Genomic DNA, 19424 nt, shown 5'->3' on the forward strand with positions numbered 1-19424 from the left:
TTTTATTTTTTTCATAGTATTCAGCATTTTTCAGGCTAATAAAAACACTTTCAGCTACAGTCACCATTCCAATTTTAAAATATTTAACTTTTTCAAGATAAGTGTCCTTCCATTTAATAATTTCCAGAGACCTTTTCAAATCCTTTTCTACTTTTTCCTCTTTGAGCTTTAACTACTTCAGCATAGTTTAGGATACACACACATTTCAAACTTTAATCAAATCTGTTAAACTATATACCTGTCATACCGTTAATAATAACTGCAGTAACTTTTACAGGTTGTGAACTACTTTAGCTTCTTCTGCATACATTCAGCTCTCAGCTCTGTCAGCAATTTGTGGGAAATAAATGCAGCATTACAGCATCCACAGTGCATTTTCTTTCAAAAATAATGCTTTTCCTGGTTTAGGAAAATGTTCCAATGCTGAACATTGTCAGAATCCATCATGAACTATTAGACATTTCTTGAGAAAACTACTTTCAAATTGATTGTTGGATATTTGAAGCAGTCTTTTCACTGTACAACAAATGACATTTAACTAAACACAACTTTGTCCTAAGTTCCTGTGTGTTCCTATGTTCCAGCCTTTTGGTACATTTTATTGTGACTGTATCATTGAGTGTGTGTTTATGTGTGATATTAAACAAATGGTTTGTTGATTTAATCATCCCATGTCTTACCAATAATAACATTCATATCCCCATGTTACTCTGATTACTGTACGTCTAACCAGAAAACCAGTCACTACTCCTCATTAATGCTGCATGCTGTGATGTGGCATGGTGTCATACCCAGTATGTGTAATGCATCATATGAAAATACATCCATCATAACTTATCTGTAGATGGAAAGACACCTGTTGATATTAAGATGTGGTTCCCCACCTTTTGCTTTTTTGCACAGCCACTCTTGTTAGTTTTACACGGATGCTGGCACCCCAGTACTATTGCCATCGTTTTTAATCTGATGTCAGACATTACATAGTATCACACAGTTTAAAGTATAGCATGAAATCAGCTAAACCTTTTGGTAGTTTTTCACATTTCAGTCAGGACTGCAGGTGTAAGTAATGAAAAGCTGGAGAAGAAACTGTTTTTTTATGAAGTTATAATGCAAGAGCAGGAAATTTGAGTGATTACCGCCTAGTCACACTTTTCACAGTTGGTCACAATTGTCTCATATAAGAAATCTTCAAAATTTCAAATCCTTCTTCCCAATAACGAAAGGCACATCAATTCAATTCAATTCAATTTTATTTATATAGCGCCAAATCACAACAAAGTTATTTCAAGGCACTTTACAAAGTAAGGTTTAAAACCTCACACAACTAAACCCAACAAATCCCACATACAGCAAGCATTTAATTTGACAGCAACAGTGGAGAGGAAAAACTCCCTCTCTAACGAGGAAGAAACCTCCAGCAGAACCAGACTGGATGTGGGCGGCCATCTGCCTCGACCGGTTGGGGTGAGAGGATAGAGAGATAGAAAAGCACAGCAACAGCAACAAGCAACAACAAGCAACAACAGAGCACAGGCAGGTTGGTAGGACCAGGGACTGGATGCAGGCAGGATGGTTGGATCCGCAGCTGCCCATCACAGACACCAAACTTTGAGTCCAATGATACCTGTGGGTGAGGACAGAGAGGGAGAAAGAGTGGGGGTGGGGGGGAGAGAGGAGAGAAGCACAACTACTGGACAGAAAGAGACAAGGTTAGTTAAACATGGGACAATGATGGGAGGTTATGGGACAGAGGAGGTAGAAGGAAACAGAGGAGCTCAGTGTATAAATTAAGTCTCCAGCAGTCTATGTCTATTGCAGCTTAACTAAGAGATGGTTCCTGTGACTAACAATAATTGCCAGTGACCTGGATCATCTCTAACTATAAGCTTTATCAAAAAGGAAGGTTTTAAGCCTAATCTTAAAGGTGGAGAGTGTGTCAGCTTCTCGAACCTGAAGAGGGAGCTGGTTCCAGAGGAGAGGAGCTTGGTAGCTAAAAGCTCTGCCCCCTGTTCTACATTTAAACACTCTAGGAACCGCAAGTAGCCCAGCGCTCTGAGAACGAAGTGTTCTGCTGGGAGCATAAGGAACTATAAGGTCTTTAAGATAAGAAGGAGCTTTATCATTGAGTACTTTGTATGTGAGTAGGAGAATTTTAAATTCTATCAGGCCAAGGCTCTAACACGACCTCCCATAGGTACTGAAAGATGGTCAATATGAAGTCCTCACTGGTTTGGTATCTTTATACATCACATCATGGTGGCTCATTGGCATGGTAAAGCGGCCTTGAATGGGCAGTGTTGAGTCTTGTGGCTCAAAAATAAAATAAAATAATATAAAATAAAATAACACTGAAGGAGCACAAACTGGGGCTAAATTCAGTCCTAATCCGGTCACATATGTACTTCCTTACTTCTTTTTGACACAACACCCGAGACTGTGTTCACACTAAAAATGGCCTCTCCTTTGTCTTCACCCATCTCCACCCTACATCCCTTTCCTCTAACAGATGTGATGCAGACCCCAGGGTTATCCACCTCCACGCCTCCCCTACCTCCACCCCTGCCACCCGGCTCTACTGTGACTTTAGTGCCCACTACGGCCGCTCCCCCAGCTGGTCATCCTCCTCCACCCCCACCTCCTCCACTCCCCCCTGTGCTGACTCCAGGTGGAACCCCCCCTCCTCCACCAGGTCCTCCTCCTCCACCTGGAGCCCCGCCCCCTCCTCCGGCTCCCCCTCTCCCTCCTGGACTTTTCTCTCCTGCAGAGGACCGTCCTCTCTCAGGCCTGGCTGCCGCCCTTGCTGGAGCCAAACTGCGCAAAGTGCCAAGAGTGAGTGAGATTGCACTCACATGCTGTATGACTGTAGATAACCTGCATAGTACTGTAAGAAAACCAGCATAATTACGGAGGTCATCTGCATACACAAACAATTTTTATATTGCTTATGATTTAAAGCCCAGTAAGAGATTACATTTTTCTAATTCTTGTAAAACATTATATTATATGTTTTTTTTAGAGTGATGATACAGGGGCAGCTCTAGCAGCAGCCCTTTCGGGAGCTGTAGCAGCTGCAGGAGCCAAAACTGACACCAGAGGCAATGCCCCTCTGCCTGGAGGAGGAGGGCTCATGGAAGAAATGAGTGCGCTGTTGGCAAGGAGGTACAGTGGCATCATATCACATGTTACTGTTATTACGTACTATTATGGATTACTGAATTTTGATAAGTCCACTGCATCATCATTTTTTAAACGCAATGGTTGGGGGAAGAACAAAAGAACACGTTATCAACATGAGTATTATCTTAATGTTTGTATTTTCTTGCTGCTTACACTTTCATGCCCTCCTAGTTTCAAGTTAGTTAGACCCAAGAGCAAGAAAAAATTAGATGTTTATTAGTTGGTTTTCAAGAAATTATTAGGTTAAGATTAAAGAAACACCTCAACGCTGGAAATGCCCTACTTTTATATCACTTCAAGGATGTGTGTGTGTGTGTGTGTGTGTGTGTGTGTGTGTGTGTGTGTGTGTGTGTGTGTGTGTGTGTGTGTGTGTGTGTGTGTATTAGTGTTAAAAACGCACGTCAAAGAGAAAAACACCGAATGTAAAGTGTCCGCCTTGGGTTTGGGAGCTAGAGTCCAGAGTCTATCAGGCAGAGACAACCATTGAGCAGTCTAGGTGAAATGTCAAATACATAAAACAGATGTAGGACAAAACATAACATATTCATTGCAGAACATATGTCATAATTATATAATAACTGCATAGAATAAGGAAGAAAGAATTTTTCCATTACATTCCTTATGTTATGTGCACATAGAATAGTTTTGTTTTTAAATGCGTTGTAGTTTTTAAAATAGTTATTAGTTCGTATAATAGTTTTGGCAACACTGCTCATGTCTAACCTGGCATCTTTTATAAGCTTTCTGTTTGGCCTTTGCCACCTTCACTCTGCGCTGCGCTTCCTTGTTCTCCTGTCTACTTTCCTCAGTCCTTTCTACCTCCCACTTCCATTCAGCCACTCTCTTCCTCTACATGCAGTCCTGTACTTCCTCATTCTATGCAGGTTTCCTTTTACTTTTACCTTTTTCCCTGAGCACGTATGCTGTAGTTTCCCAGTCACCTGGACGCTCTTCCTGACCACCCAGAGCTTCTGCCTAAATTCTTTACAACGTTCTTCATTTTTCAGCTTCTACCACTTGGTCTTCTTACCTTTCTTCCTCCTGACCATCAGACTCATCTTACACACAACCATGCGGTACTGTCTGGCTACACTCTACGTCTCAAATGACCTTGTCTACATAGGATGTAGTCCACCTGCGTGCTCCTACATCCACTCTTGTATGTCACTGTATGTTGCCCCCTCTTTTGGAAAAAAGTGTTGCCTACAGCTATTTCCATCCTCTTAGCAAAGTTCACCACAATCTGGGTTCTTCTAGGTTCCTTTCCTTGACACCAAACCTGCCCATAAGCTCCTCATCAACTATGTTTTCCTCACCACTACTCTGCCTATTCTTAGTTAGTCCAATTTCCACCGGCACTCCTTAGATCAACAGCATTAGTGGTGGTTGTTGTTAACCCGGGGCTCGACCCTGGGAATTTGTATTAATGTGTGCTTGTGATATTTTTTTTTGGCAAGTTTTATGGCGAATACCCTTCCTGACGCAACCTCTATTTATTCGGCTTTGGGACAGGCCTTGTCTAAATAAAATGTTATAAGAAGATGTTATAAATGTTATGCGAACTGTATCGCGTCTGTATCTGAAACCTAATATGTTTTGTAAATCCTGTTTAGGTATTTGTGCCATTTACCTTAAAAAAAAACAAGGTTTTATAGTTTTTTTGTTTTTGTTTTTTTTTTTTAACTCTGGCTCTGAATCTTACAGAAGAAGAATTGCAGAAAAGGGCTCATCACCTGAACCTGACCAGAGATCAGTAAGTACCATTACACCTACAGCTACTGTACATATCTACACATAATATAACTATTGACACTCCACTGTATAAACACCAATTCCATTGGCCAAGAATGAGCAAAGAAAAATAAACTAACAAATTGCCCACCAGACTTTCAATCTTCAAGAGTGCAGAAAACGTGTTGGCCATGTCTTCTACTAGGTCATTTAATCAGATTGTCTCCTTGTGCCTATACAGATATGTCTGTAAAACCAAATAATGAGCCAAACAAAATAATTGCTTATGCTGACGGTAACATAAACGTTTCAATGAGATCGCTTTCTTACTGTATATACAGCAGACATGTAACTCAGCAGCACGGCCCTAACCAGGTTTCCATCAGTGCTAAATCAGATGCTTGAATTAAATGCTCGCTTCAGCCCCGTTCAACTGCTTCCATTCAGCGTGCAGAAAAGACATCATTCATTCACTCTAATTATCCTTATTACTTGCATTCACAGTTACATTATCAAATTGTATTATTAATGTTTTATCGACACAACGACTTTATCATTACAGAGACCAATATATGTACAAGAATGATCTTGAATAATTAATAAAGTAGCTGCTGCAGTTTAAAAATGTGAATAAGTGAGGCGTCCGGTGATGGTTTGGTTTTCAACAGTCCCCACCCTTCGGTCCACTGGCCAAGGTGATAATGATCTCTAACCCTCATATCAACTTAAGTATGCCGTAGTCTTCTATGTGGGGTGTTATGTGAAAATTACACAGAAGCCACAGTTTCTATAAGCAGCGCTGCTCAGTACAAAGTTTCATTCTTTTCTCTCTTAACATTTGTGCATTTAGTTCAGCCAAACATGGACCATTTGTTAATAAAATACATTATGAAGTTAGTCTGTAAAATAGTATTTTACTTTTAACTTTTTAAGCTCCTCTGTCACACACTAGGTATCTAAATATCAACAAGTTAGTATTCTTTATGGAGACGGGTTCATAAAGACGCATTCTCTAATAGTGTTTTTTTCTTCTCTAGAGCTTTGGAGCTTCTCTGGAGCTTTATTTATTCACAAACTAAGTTACATGATCATATCCAACAATCAGATGTGTTTCATATACAGTCTAAATTTCGGATTGCAGGTTTCTCATCACAGCCAATACCAACAGAGATGTTTGTAGTATAAATAGATGTTATGATAACAGATATGTGCTGCACTTTGTGTGAATGTGTTTTTATGAGACATGTTTGGATCGTTTAATTAAGATATGATTGAAATTTGTAACATTTATCCCAAATCCTAACACACTAATAATCAGTTTACTGTGCCCTTAATCCTGACATGACTTTTAGTATGTCATAGTAGAACAATATGAGAATGGACCGAGTGCAACGAGTGTAAGCTGACTTCCAACTACATTTTTGGACATTATTAAGTCATTATTACAATATTACTTAACACATGCTGTCGGCAAAAATTAGACATGAATCTTACATGAGAGTCTCATCTAGGATTTTTTTAAACAATTTTTCATCTTATTTATTTTCTGATCTGATGCTAAACTGCCAAGAAACCATGGCTTAATATAGTGCAATCTTATACTAAGGTGGGTTTAACGGCTCAAAGGCATATAAATAATTTAACATTCAAACAACACAGAACCACTTGCCTACAGGTATTATATTAGCCTTTATGTTTGCTTTGGTTTTGCTAATAAATCAAAATGGTGGATAATATGCTACTGTGCCTCACGTGTTACCTTTTTTTTGTATGTTTGTATCGAATAGGAAGATGGTGAGATAAACACAACTCCTAAAATGTCAGGCTGTAGCACACCAGGTAAGTTGCAGCAGTAACTGGCAGTAAGTTTGATAGCTAAAAATCAATCAGTCCCAAAGATACAGTTTTTCTTGATTGCAAAAACACTATATCTAGGCTTTTAAAGTAAGATTTCAAATTTATCACACCATTTTCAAAGCAGCACAGCACTATTTCCTGCTTTGACTCAAATCTAGTGAATTATTTCTGCAAAACTCCACACATAAATTCCTGCATTTCTTCCATTGTGACTGGTTTACAAATAACCTTAGGTTTTCTAACATCTTGCTCACCTACTTTAAGCCATGGAAGAAACTGCCTAGACATATCTGTAGATGCATGCCAGGACTGGATGAGGCCACTGCTGCCTGGCTAGGGCTAATACAGTCTGTGATGTGGACGAGAGTCTCTGGCCTGACCCAGACCAAAGACAGCATTCTGGGGTGGAATCCCTTCCAAAGTTTCATTTTGACCTGAAAATTCGCTGTTTGGATAATTGTGAGCTTTTATGGATTTGGGTTTATTTTGTGAGAATACGAGGCAAAGTTCAAAGAAACGTGTTTAAACAGTTGAGAAAAAACGTAATATGTATCTCCCAAATCACAAAGGTAATGTTACCCTTTTTTCTATATGTAAGACTTGGAGAACAACGATGTGTTCTGCTGAATCACGTTAGAAACAGTTTTGCTTTGTTTATTTATGTGTCTTCTGTGTTGTCCTTCCACTAGACATGCCCCGGAAGCCATGGGAAAGAACAAATACCATGAACGGTAGCAAATCTCCAGTTATTGGAAGGTACAACATTTTCTTCTCTGATATATTATATATGTCTCTAATAGTTCAAGTTTAATTAGACCCAGCAAAAGATAATCGCAACACTTTTTTTTCTCCCCATTTTTCATGAGCTGAACTCAAAAAGACTTTTTCTACAGTATGTACGCAACCGGCCTATTTCTCTCAGATATTGTTAAATTAGGAAGCAGTTCCTTGCCGGACAGCTGGTAATAATCAGTTTGAATAACCAAACTCAGGAAAGCTCACCTTCATGTTTCTCGACCTGATTGGAGTCTAGACCCGATTGCTGTTTGTCGTTGTGACTGGATTGAGAGGGCAAATTCCCATTAGATGGCACTTTGGGGGTGTGTTCTTTTCACAGTTAAATCCCAGGTTTTCACTGCTCAGGACAGATGGCAGACCGTGTGTATGACTCCGTGTGGATGAGCGGTGTGCTGATGTCAACGTTGTAAAAGGAGTGTTGTGTGGTGACGGTTGGGTTATCATATGGGCAGGCACTTATCGAGATCAACAGCACCAATGGGAGTCCAGGTGCAGCAGGATGAAGTGGAGAGCCAGATTGACTGCATCATCCACAGACCTATCGGCTCTGTGGAAGTGCAGGGGATCTGTGTGAGTGGTGGGTGTCAGAGCTGCCTAATATTTTGTCGAAACAACAGTGGGACTCATTCAGGTTGTTGGTTAGTCGCAGGTTGTCCGTGGAGGGGTTGGTTTATAGTTTATGGTTTATAGTTAGTAATTTACAAGAGAAATGAAAAAATGTCCCCACTCTGGGACTAATAATAAAATTCCTTTCCTTTCCTGACAACAAGGTTTATTGTTATTACTCACCCTTGGTTTGTGTTGGTATAATGCTGTCCTCACAGAACTAGATATACTGTATGACAAATATGCAGTATCTGTATATTGGTCCACATAGTGGCTGCTTCACCTTTTAATGTCCTCACCACAGGTTTGGAGAGCTTCAGCCTCTGTCTGTATGCAGGAATCAGATAGATCATGACTGGTCTGATAAACCCTTATTGTGGTTTAGCAGTGATCCAGTGTGTTCCCCTCTCTGGTCAGACATATAACTTGATGTAAGTACTCCAGCTCAGGAGAGCATTTTCTAAAATGTCTTTTATTATGAAAGACATTTGCCACTTTAATTTAGTTTCAGAGTTTGGCATCAGGCAAGAGAATCTGGTAACTCAGGTCACAAACTGAAAGAAATGAAGAGAACTGAACAGTAGCTTTTTCATCGAGTTATATGAGGAATTAAGCATTAAAATATCTTGTTTTACATAATAATTTTTATTTTTATTATAGTTCTTTTTTCAATTTTGCCCTGTCTGGAGTATTAGCCTAATTGCATTTCACTACTGTTGTAGTTGCACAGTCATGTATGTGACAAATAAATACAATACAGTAGAACTGCACATTTTAGAGTGGCCTCATATGAAGGCACACCTGTGCAATAATCATTCTGTTGAAACAGCATCTTAATATGGCACCTGTGTGATGGATGAATTATTTTGACAGAAGTGCTCATTAACACAGATTTAGACAGATTTGTGATCAATATTGGAGAGGAATAGACCTTTTCTGTAGATAGAAAAGGTCCTTGAGTTTAGCTCATGGAAAAATCTATGTTACAAAAAAGTTGTAATTTTCTTAGTTAGACACTTAGCATGGTGCACTGCTGCGCGTACAGTGCTGGCTAACACCACTAAAGCTTTAGAGGCCTCTTATGCTTGTTGGATGCACATGAAACATCTAGTGTACTGCTGCTGTGTGTGTGTGAATGAGCAGGTCATGAGAAGAGCAGGGAGTGTTACACCTCCCTACATATTTTATCTGGGGTGGAGAATTATCCACTACTTTGTTAGTTGGATAAAAGAATCACATTCTATTTGAAAGTGTGAAAGTTTTGATATTAACAAACAGGTGCTATTTGCGTTTTTGGACCTAAATGAGCCAGTAAAATATATAGTTGATCAAGCATGAAGTGTATGATTACTTATGACTCCTCATATTCCACTGGCCACTTGATTAGATACAGCTCTATGGGCTAAATCAAACCAATATAGAAATTCAGCTAAATAATATTATGTTTTAGGAAATGTTAATTAATTTAGAAGTTATAGTTTCTGTTTTTAAGGTAAAGAAAACACCATAATCCTATTTGTTATTGAGATCACAGTGTGCCACTTGATTGCCTTATTTTAAAAGATGGTTTGTTTCTGCATTTCTAGAGTAAATAAACTGAACTAAAACTGAACTGTATTTATAGTTCAGTTAGATTCTTTTACATCCAACTTGGTGGACGTTTTGGAGTGTATTGGATTCATCAACCACATCTAAAGCTGATCCGGTAGAGAGGTGCACTCATACTAAGCTGTAATTTGTTAAGTCAGTTTCTCTGCTGCTCACACAGACGAGAGACTCCGTGGAGAATTCCAATGGGAGCAGATTCTTCCAACAGGTAGAGAGAAAAGGCAGGAGAGTATGAGACATCAGTTCTTAAAAACAGGCTACTTTTTAATTGAAGTTTGCTGTGATTACTTTTTTTTTCCCTTTTCTCATTTCTATACATTTTTTACATATTGGAAAGGAATTCATTTGTGCTTGGAATGAAACCTATGTTGTCTTTGTGTTCTTTTCCAAATTTACCAGGGAATAGGTCAACTGTCCCATTTGGGGAAAACTGTCAGTCCGCTATTTTCCACATACTGCATACATGCACTCAGGGAATTCCGTATGTGTTCAGCATATACTGGAAAGTCCCGCGCACATATGGTCAAACAAAAATGTGTCCACCCTGTGCAGAGTGCGTTTGGGACAGTATTATCATTGCACAGCCAAACCAGGTCCAGCAGCCTCTCGCAGATAAGGCTCCACTAATGTACGCACACATGCACAAGACTAGAGACTAGAACGCTTCCGATTCCAGGTTTTTGAAATTACTTAAATTTATGACTCCGTTAGAGTATTAGGTCTAACTGAAGTGTTTAGGTTTTTTATTCAAAACATTGTTGCCAGTGTTTTAGCATGCAAATACACCAAACATCTGCTAAATGGTTTTGCAGCAATGCATTACTTTGAAGATTCTAAAAGTTATTAGTTGTACAAAATGTGTAAATTATGCATCTATCTGAATCTTTAAATCAGAAACCCTAAAACCACCAAAGGTCACAGCTACTACAGCTACTTTCACACTGAATGATGGTTTTCCTGATGGTTTAAGTTCAGAGTTCTGATAGTAGATTCAAAATATTTAGTTTGTTGGAATAGAATTACACAGTTGCTTGATAAATATTTGGATTATTTCACACATAATTTAGTGACATGATACAATAGAAGAATGTGTAGAATAACCAAAAGATCAACCAATGAACTGACTGGTTTTTAACTCCTTTTTTTGGACTTCTGTAAACCGTGTGTGTGTGTTTTCTACTGTGTTTATTTACATGCATGTCTAGGGGAGTGTGCGCATGCTTTAAACTGATTTTGCTTTCTAACTGCTTTTATGCATTCCCTTTACATAAAGGACCCGCAATCACTGGGTTTGTTGAAGATGTGTAAACAGAACAGTGGCTAAACTGGAAAGACATTGAAATAGACAGATAGCTGAGCATTGGTGTGTTTAACATGCCGACCCCATAGAAGAACTGATGTTGTTCTCCGTTTCCCCTGTTTTATTCCGCTTGTTCCTGGCTCTGTGTCAATATTACTTTAATTGTATATGTATTTTTTGCAGACCTAAATCAACACCTACACCTACTGCGTCCTTAAGTGCCAATGGTGTGCCAACAGAAAGTGTTGACTACGACAGATTGAGACAGGTATTAAAACACTTGGGACCATCACACATTTAAAGATTATTGATTGTTTTTGGCTTTTTTGCCTCACTTAATAGTAAAAAACTCTACAGTATATGCTTATGTAGGTTATGTAATGTGTGGTTCTATATGCATTCTTGAGCTGTGGTGTTATAGCGATGGCTTTATGAGGTGTGTTAATTGAAGTTATATTTATATAGCACCACTATTCAGGTGTATATATAAGTTAAATATTCAAATATATGTATGTAATTACATTTTTTTTATTTTGATGAGCCTACTCTCTAACTCTAAGCGTTATCAAAAGGAAGGTTTTAAGCCTGGTCTTAAAGTTGAGAGGATGACTGCTTCTAGAACTTAAACTGGAAGATGATTCCACAGAAGGGGAGCAGCTTTGTAGCTATAATAAAGGCTCTGCTTCCCGTTTTGTTGTATGTACATGTTAAATGACAGGATATCTGTAAACCTCCACACCTTAAAATCTATGTTGACAAATAGTTTGCAAAGTTTTGAAAAACTAAATTTATCAATCAAGTATTCATTCCCATACTTCAATACTGTGTAAATGTTCCTCTCGCCTGCACTTATTTCAGACTTGCAGGTCTGTGAATTTCTGAACCATGTCTAGTCAGTTCAGGCTAAAAAGTGGACTCTAAGTTCTAGATAGATCCCAAGACACTAATTAAAGCAATTAGATACTGTAGCACCAGGCCAGGCACAGAAAAGGCCGTGGCAAAATTACATTTCTAATCCATTCTAATTCTAATCAATAACTTATTTTTTTTACTGATTTTGCTGCCATATTACTTGTAAAAGCATGTGGGTGTGTGCAGTGAGCTGTCCTGTTATATGGCAGCTCCTCCCTGTTAACTTCTGTGAGTGAGCCTGTTAGATAAGTACACAGTCTGCTAGAGTTCCGCCTATCTAGCATTACAATTGGTCACAGCAAGAGGACTGTAAGTGCTAATGACACACTGTTACAAAGACAGTTATCATTTCCCCGTACTTTTTGTATTAAACCTAAATATCAAGTTTCCTGTGTGGTTAATTCAACTATATTCTCTTTGTTTACATCTTTTTATTATTAAGTCTTTGGGCTTAATCTCATGAAGACGATTCCTTTAATAGAGAAACAACCTCCACACGCCTAATTCTAAAGCAAATTTTTTTTGCTATGAAAATATAACATATTGTTTTGTCCTTAGGACATTATGGATGAGATGAGGAAGGAGTTGTCCAAGCTGAAAGAAGAGCTCATTGATGGTAATAATATTTATTTTCTGAAGTTTTATAGTGTTTTTCTCGCATGTAACATGGTATTTTAACCACAGAATTGAGGTACAATTTTCTGTCATGTCTCCAACTACAGTTGTGCTCAAAATTAAAACTTTTTTAAAAATTAACCGTGACATTTCATGTCCAAAAATATTGTGTAAGGAAAAACAATTACTAATTACCACTGACTTTACTATCAGTTGGAATTCATTTGATTTACCTTACCTTAAAATTGAAACTGTACAGTTTGACTTAGTTCAGCCATATACAGTAATCACATATACCAGAATCACAAAAAGGTCAATAAGGTCAGTAGTCCTATATATGATGAGATGAAGAAGAGTAAGATGACCAAACATTATTTGAAAATACAGTGTTCCTACAGTTAAAGCCTAAATATAATATTACATTAACTGCATTACTAAACTCCATCATTGTCAACACTGCAAAGACTGAATATACACACTTATGAATATGGATTTGTGTGGACTGATTTTGATTGTCATATTTTAACCTGTTTTTAACACAGTAACTTAAAATAAAAATAAAATACGCTCTACCTTACTTCTACATGCAACAACAACATTGTGGAAGTCTAACGTGCACGTTTCTCTTTTTCTCTGCGTCTTCAGCAATCCGAGCAGAGCTGGGAAAGTCTAGCACGGCATAAAGGATCCAGACTGCCTGCTCAGAACTCAATTGACGTGACCCAACATTGTGTTACTCTAAGTCATCAAAACTACAACAACAGGATGGAAATTATGATGTTAACCATATTACTACAAGGAAAAGACATTTGTTTGTTGACGTAACGAGAGCAGACAGGATGGTGGTGGTTGGAGCTTCACAGTAGCAATGGCTGATGGAATCGATCTGCACGGTCTCATGTGCCCACCCGCCCATTCCCAGCTGAGGGCATTGCATCCTGCAGAACAGTGCACAGCTTGAAAGAGAAACAAAAGTCTTTATGCAAAGATGACTTCTCTCTTTCACGTATAGTAACATAATTTAACACTCACAACACTATTAAACATTGGTGTGTAAATAGTGAACAGCAGCAGTGATACGGTGATCTTGTGATTTACTATCAAAAGGGTGTGTTTTATTCAGGGAGCGTGACGACAGAAACTTTGTGTGTGTGCGCGTGAGTGTGCGTGCACTGCTTGCTTCTTCAGCAGTGTCTGATGAAGTGCACAACTGCAGGACACTGTAAAGCTTGTCTTCCTGAAAAAAAATATTTTAACCAGAATATGTACAAATGAGGAGAAAAAACACATGTATCTATCAAACCATGTCTGTTTCATTGTAGCTCTATGGCCATATCACGTAGCTCAATAATCCAATCACAGGATGCATTCATATTCAGTTTCATTTCTTGCCAGAGGTTGGAACCTGTGGAGAAGTTTCACTGTCCTTTCTTTGTTCGCCCTGTTGTGGGGCACTTGGAGGAGACACACAGGGTACCTGCCTGTCAGGCAGCAGCCATTTGTAGCTCTCTACCAAACTTTAATCTATAAACAAAAAGTGCTGATTAAAAAATACCTGTAATGTTAGTTTTTACCAGATGTTTAAATACTTTGTTCCTTGAATGGTTCCATTTGGGGACTTTGTCTCTCTGTCTCTGTCTCTCTCTCTCTCTCTCTCTCTCTCTCTCTCTCTCTCTCTCTCTCACTCTCACTCTTGCTCTGTCCTTCTCTTTCTTTTTCTCCTTTCTTTCAGGTATTTGTCTGATTGATGCATATATGGTTGTTTTCTTTCACAGGTCTGCCACAAAACAGCATTAATTGTCACAAGGTTTCTTACAAGCAATAAGTGTAGCATTTATTCTATAGCTCACCTGCCTAGATTCCACCAAACATATTGCCACGTTTTTTTTTTGTTTAGTTTCGACCCTTCTGGTTTGCTGTCACACATTATTTGGCTTCTTAAAAACCACACTGAATTTCTTTGAGAGAGGAGGTGACTTTGCATTTATTCCCTATAAAGTCAATGGATACTGTAACTTCAGTAACATTGGAGCAGATCAGATCTTCTGGTTGTTTTACTTTTATTACTTTTGAAAAATGGACGAGATGGGATGGTGTCAAATGAGAACAAGAATGTGCCATTTACTCTTTGACCAGTGCTTGCTGATAATACCTTTTTATCACCTTTTCCTTATTAGTTTAATCTTTTAATTCTTTCCTGCTGCCGTAACATTGTTAAAATGAAGGACTGTAATTTTCCTTGAGAAAGTTTAAGACAATTTTATTCTTTAAACAAATTAGTTTGAACTCTGCTATCAGTACATTGTTGAGTATGAGCAGAATCAATCTGACAGGAATGTTTTGGGAGCTGAGACTTTAAATCTCAAAAACTGTACATGCAGAGTACTGTACAAGTGTGTTAAGGTAACGGATAAAGGTCCATGTTACAATTCTGTACTTTGTACCTAAAACTGGACTGGACACTATAACTAATACAAACCAACACTACAACTGTCACTGTACATCAGACTGTTTAGGACAATCTTTTGACCTTCCAGGTGAGAGGAAGGTGAATAAGATGAAACACAAATACAAAGACCCACAGCAATACAGCATCAGTTCTGTGGAACCCAAGTAAAAACCTACAAGGCAATACCTTTGTGTCACCATGCTGTCATCTTTGTAAGGGCTGTGCCACACCAAGCTGTCATCAGAAAGTGTTTTACATGGCATGGTACCAGTTGAACTCAGCTCTACTCTGCTCCCCTCTGGCTGCAGGTACTTTGTCTTCCACTGCATTGTAGCTGGTCGGCATAGTGATGCTGGAATGAAACTGCTGTGAACTCCCGTGAAACTGCTGCAAATAATATTGTTGGGTATTGAAGGAATACTGCGTTTGTGTGTTTTCTATATATGTTTGCCACAGCAAAAAGACAGAAGAGAGTATGGGAAATCCTGTGTCGGAATGACTGTGGGTGTAGTACTAATGCTTCTCTCTGACCAATCGGTTGTTTGCAGTGTTTTCGTGTCACATTTTGGTATCATCCAAGGATTTTTGATCCCCTTTGGTGATGATACCAAAAAGTACCAGGTGCTATCCACAAAATTGCCTGATGGAAACAAGTTAAGTAGACTTGAGTTGAAGACATACAATATGAATTGTACAGAAGCACCACTTGACAGTATTTGAACATATACTTCATTAATAGCTGGGCTGAATACAGTGCAAAGACTATACTAATAATAATAGAGTTGTACTGAAGGCTCAACTTTAACAGCTGACCATTGCCTTGATGTGCCATTGCACAATGTTATTTATAAATTAAAAGACAAGTCCAGTGAATTTAATATCACACTTGCATAAAGTTGGAAAAACCTGCAGTAGAATATTATATACACAGAATACATGTTATCTTAAGTGGCCCTTTAAATTTTTATTAAGGCAATTAGTTAAACAAATTAAAATGTCTGTAAACTTTTAGTTTAATTAGATCCTGTTGGGTGTTCTAGAACAAGCTCTGTTTTTCTTTCTTTGGCTGGGGTCAAATCTGTTTAAATGGCTTAATTAAAGTGCTTAAAGACCCTTTTTTAAAAACAGATGCCATAACCATTAAGTTTGGAGGATGTTGTTGCCATCTGTCTCAGATTTTAGATTCCTAATCTCACTATTTCATTCACCCTTTTAAAGCCTGGAGTCTCGTGTTTACACAGAAATAATTGCACTTTAACACAAAAAAACCTCTCACAGAGCAAATCAACATACCTTCACTTGCTAAAAACCTCTCACCAAAGGATTCAACCTGGCAGTTTTGTGCTAAACATAATCTTATATTTTTGTATAATTTTGTCAATATCTAAAAACAGAAGGATGCCTGTTTCTGTATGCTCTCCTGAATGAGACGAGGTGTAATGGTCTAATCAAGAAAGGTTTTTTGTAAAGCTATGTGGTTTGTGCCTTGTTCTGAAGTTGCATTTAACATTTCAAAGATCTAAAGATGAGTAGTCATATTATCTAGGGGCCTCTAAATCTTTTACATTACAGTCATGTTGATTTGATGGAAGAGGTTCCGGACCTTAGTACTGTTTCTCAAGTGGAAGATGTCTTGTTGTTTTCTCAGCAAATGGGGTTTCTTTCCATATGTATAGCTAAGAGGTCACTTTTCTTATATCTTAGCAGTGCAATCAAAAGTATGAGGCCAGCAAGAATTAAAATGATTTTTGAGATGAAATTTCAGCCCTATTACGAAGTTCAGACATCGGTCTGTTCTGTCTCGCCTCACGTCATTTTAAATGTGACATTTTAAAGGAAACTGCAGCAATGCTTTCTTCACGTGGGATAGTCTTTAAAACCTTTCGGGCTCTGGAGTACCAACCTTGGCACTGGTCGTTCAGGTGTGAATGGCTCGACACAATTGACTACACATTAGAATTGAATAGGATACAACTACACCCCAAATGGTGGGGCCCAAAAGGCTAAGATGTAACATCTTCTGCTTTGATGTCTGCCCTGTGTTGCGGACATTTATCTGTGTTCTTAGTGTCCAAATCTCTGCTGAGGAAACAGAAAGAATTGTGAACATGTGAAATTATAGAGAGAATTGCAGAGGTGAATTCAACTGAAGCATATTTCTCAGTGGGTTTCTGGACAAAGTGTTGTCTCGTTTGTACCATACTGTTCTCATAATTATTAGGTTTCCTTACATGCTAACATATTGTTTTATTTGAGCACATTAAATAAACATGCAATGTACGAAAAGCTGTTTCTGATGTAAACAATGATTTTGAACCTGTTTATTTCAGTTGCCTTAAAGATATTATTCAAATATTTACAATGCTGGATAACTGAAGATACTTGTTACAGGTTTTAGATGTTTTTGGTTTGTTAGCAGTTTAACCAGAATATAAATATTATTTAAATACCATGTACAATGTACATGTATTCCATATTTTGTGAAATGCTTAGGAAAAAGTATTTTTAATCTCTTTACAGCCCCTTAGATTTACTTTACACTGATGCTTGTATAAATTACCATAGATTTTATCAGATTTTTACACAAAACATTAAACTTGATGAAGAGAACTTAAGCAAAAAGATACAATTAGAGACTTTCTGCTTTATGAACTAGTTTTGAAGCTTCTTATTTAATATATTTTGTAATGCTTGTATGAAATTAACAGGATTTTGATTGTAGGACTTTTACTTGTAATAAAGTGCTTCCACTTTGTTGCTTTTGGTATTGTACTTCTAATTTAGTTGTGATTTTCAGCAGTGGACTTGTACAGGTAAAATAGTGTATTAGCTATTGTCTGTCTGAATATTTGCAAATGAGGCTCTATGATTATCCAATGCTATAAAATTGACTAATTTAATGTTACATTACATTACTGGGCTACTTGCTACTATAACTATAGTTACAGTTAGCTGCTGGTCATACCAGACCACATAGGGTTGTAAGAGCCAACCCCTCGAAGGGGCTAAACACTAACTTTACTACTTTATTCAGCTTTTTTGTGTTAGTTTAACTTCTAAAATCACACTTTCAGCAAGCCTATACCATTGTTAAATTCAGACTTATTCTGATTATATTTGGAACATAAATGAACATAATACTAAAAAGAATAATTCAAAATCAAAGATATATAAAGAGATAATATTGAGGAAAACATCAAATTAAAATAATATATTAATAAAATTGTGATAAAAGAGAATTGAAATAGAAGGAAATGACCAGTCATGAGCAAAACTGTGTGCCAAGTGTGGTGTGGTGATTGAGAGTCCCTATAGCCTATGGGAACAAGCTTTTCCACAGTCCCTCTGTGTTGGCCTTAAGAAGTGGAAGTGCTTTCCTGACCGCAACATAAAGAACAGTTCATTATCTAACTTTTTTCACAGCTTCTCAACTGCGCCAACAACAGTGTGCTTCTTTTACACTTGGCAGAAGGGAAACATGACGAGAAAGGTTAACTGAGTACTCTGAGTATTCAACTTTTTTCAGCATGTCATAATGTGCACGCCTTTCTTCTGCCAAAGAGCCAAGCCGGATTGCTGGTCCCATACTGAAGAGGGAAAGAACAAACAGAGGTCAATGTGACAACTCATCCTTATACAGTATATACTGCAGCAACATGTGGTTTGTACTTCCAGTTGTAATCTGATATTTTAAGAAGATTCAATTATGGCTCTTTATAATTAAACACATTCATTTCAGATCCCTTTTTAATTGTGCAAATTAGTTTTCTCACCACTGCACAGGATTTTTAAAAGGTATGTTTCGTTTTTGTCATTTAATCTGTTATGTATAACAAACAGCTTTCCTTTTTTAGTTTGCATTAATGCAAACAGAGAATTAGCAGACTGTGGAGAAACAGAATGTAGAATGCTTTATCAACATTGTTCTGATTTGAATATGTAGATTTATGGTAAATAGAGACAATTCAATTTTTATTACAGTTCTTGAAAACTTCCTGCACTTTATTCAGAGGAAGGTTTGTGTTTGGCCTGACTTTAGATCACACTGAAGGTACATGTTGAAAGCGAGCACAGAGGACTTGCAATGCATTTGCAGTTCAGATGAGGTTTTGTTTGGTTTGCAGCCTGAGTAGAGGCTTTACAGCTGTGCTGCACTCTGACAGGAAAGCACCCTGAGCTGCATAGAGAAAGACAGGAAGCTGCTAAAAGACAGAGATTAGTGAAATTTTCTAAATCGATTTTCTTTCACTCATTATGTTTATGAACTCTGTTAAACAGCTGAGAATAATAAATACGGAAGTTACTTGAATGCAATCACTGGAGGTGTAATTAACTACAGTAATTCATCAAATACTAGACTTTTACTTT

At 37.8% G+C, this 19424-nt stretch overlaps 1 protein-coding gene across 8 annotated transcripts in view; it reads left to right on the plus strand.

Annotated features, from left to right (window-relative positions):
- Positions 1-17813, plus strand: part of enah (ENAH actin regulator) — a 65763-nt gene extending 47950 nt beyond the window's left edge. For 5 of the 8 annotated variants that reach the window (XM_029140787.3, XM_029140786.3, XM_055506075.1 and 2 more), the window contains 9 exons: positions 2510-2832; positions 3020-3162; positions 4885-4933; positions 6699-6750; positions 7458-7524; positions 9941-9988; positions 11264-11348; positions 12551-12608; positions 13253-17813. In XM_029140787.3, the coding sequence (XP_028996620.1) occupies positions 2510-2832; positions 3020-3162; positions 4885-4933; positions 6699-6750; positions 7458-7524; positions 9941-9988; positions 11264-11348; positions 12551-12608; positions 13253-13290 (863 nt within the window). In that variant the 3' untranslated portion in view covers positions 13291-17813. The remainder of the gene's footprint in view (positions 1-2509; positions 2833-3019; positions 3163-4884; positions 4934-6698; positions 6751-7457; positions 7525-9940; positions 9989-11263; positions 11349-12550; positions 12609-13252) is intronic. The other 3 variants (XM_029140788.3, XM_055506077.1, XM_029140792.3) reach the window with 1 other exon arrangement.
- Positions 17814-19424: the final 1611 nt, after the last annotated feature.

The sequence above is a fragment of the Betta splendens genome, chromosome 24, assembly GCF_900634795.4.
Source record: "Betta splendens chromosome 24, fBetSpl5.4, whole genome shotgun sequence".
Lineage (NCBI taxonomy): Eukaryota > Metazoa > Chordata > Actinopteri > Anabantiformes > Osphronemidae > Betta > Betta splendens.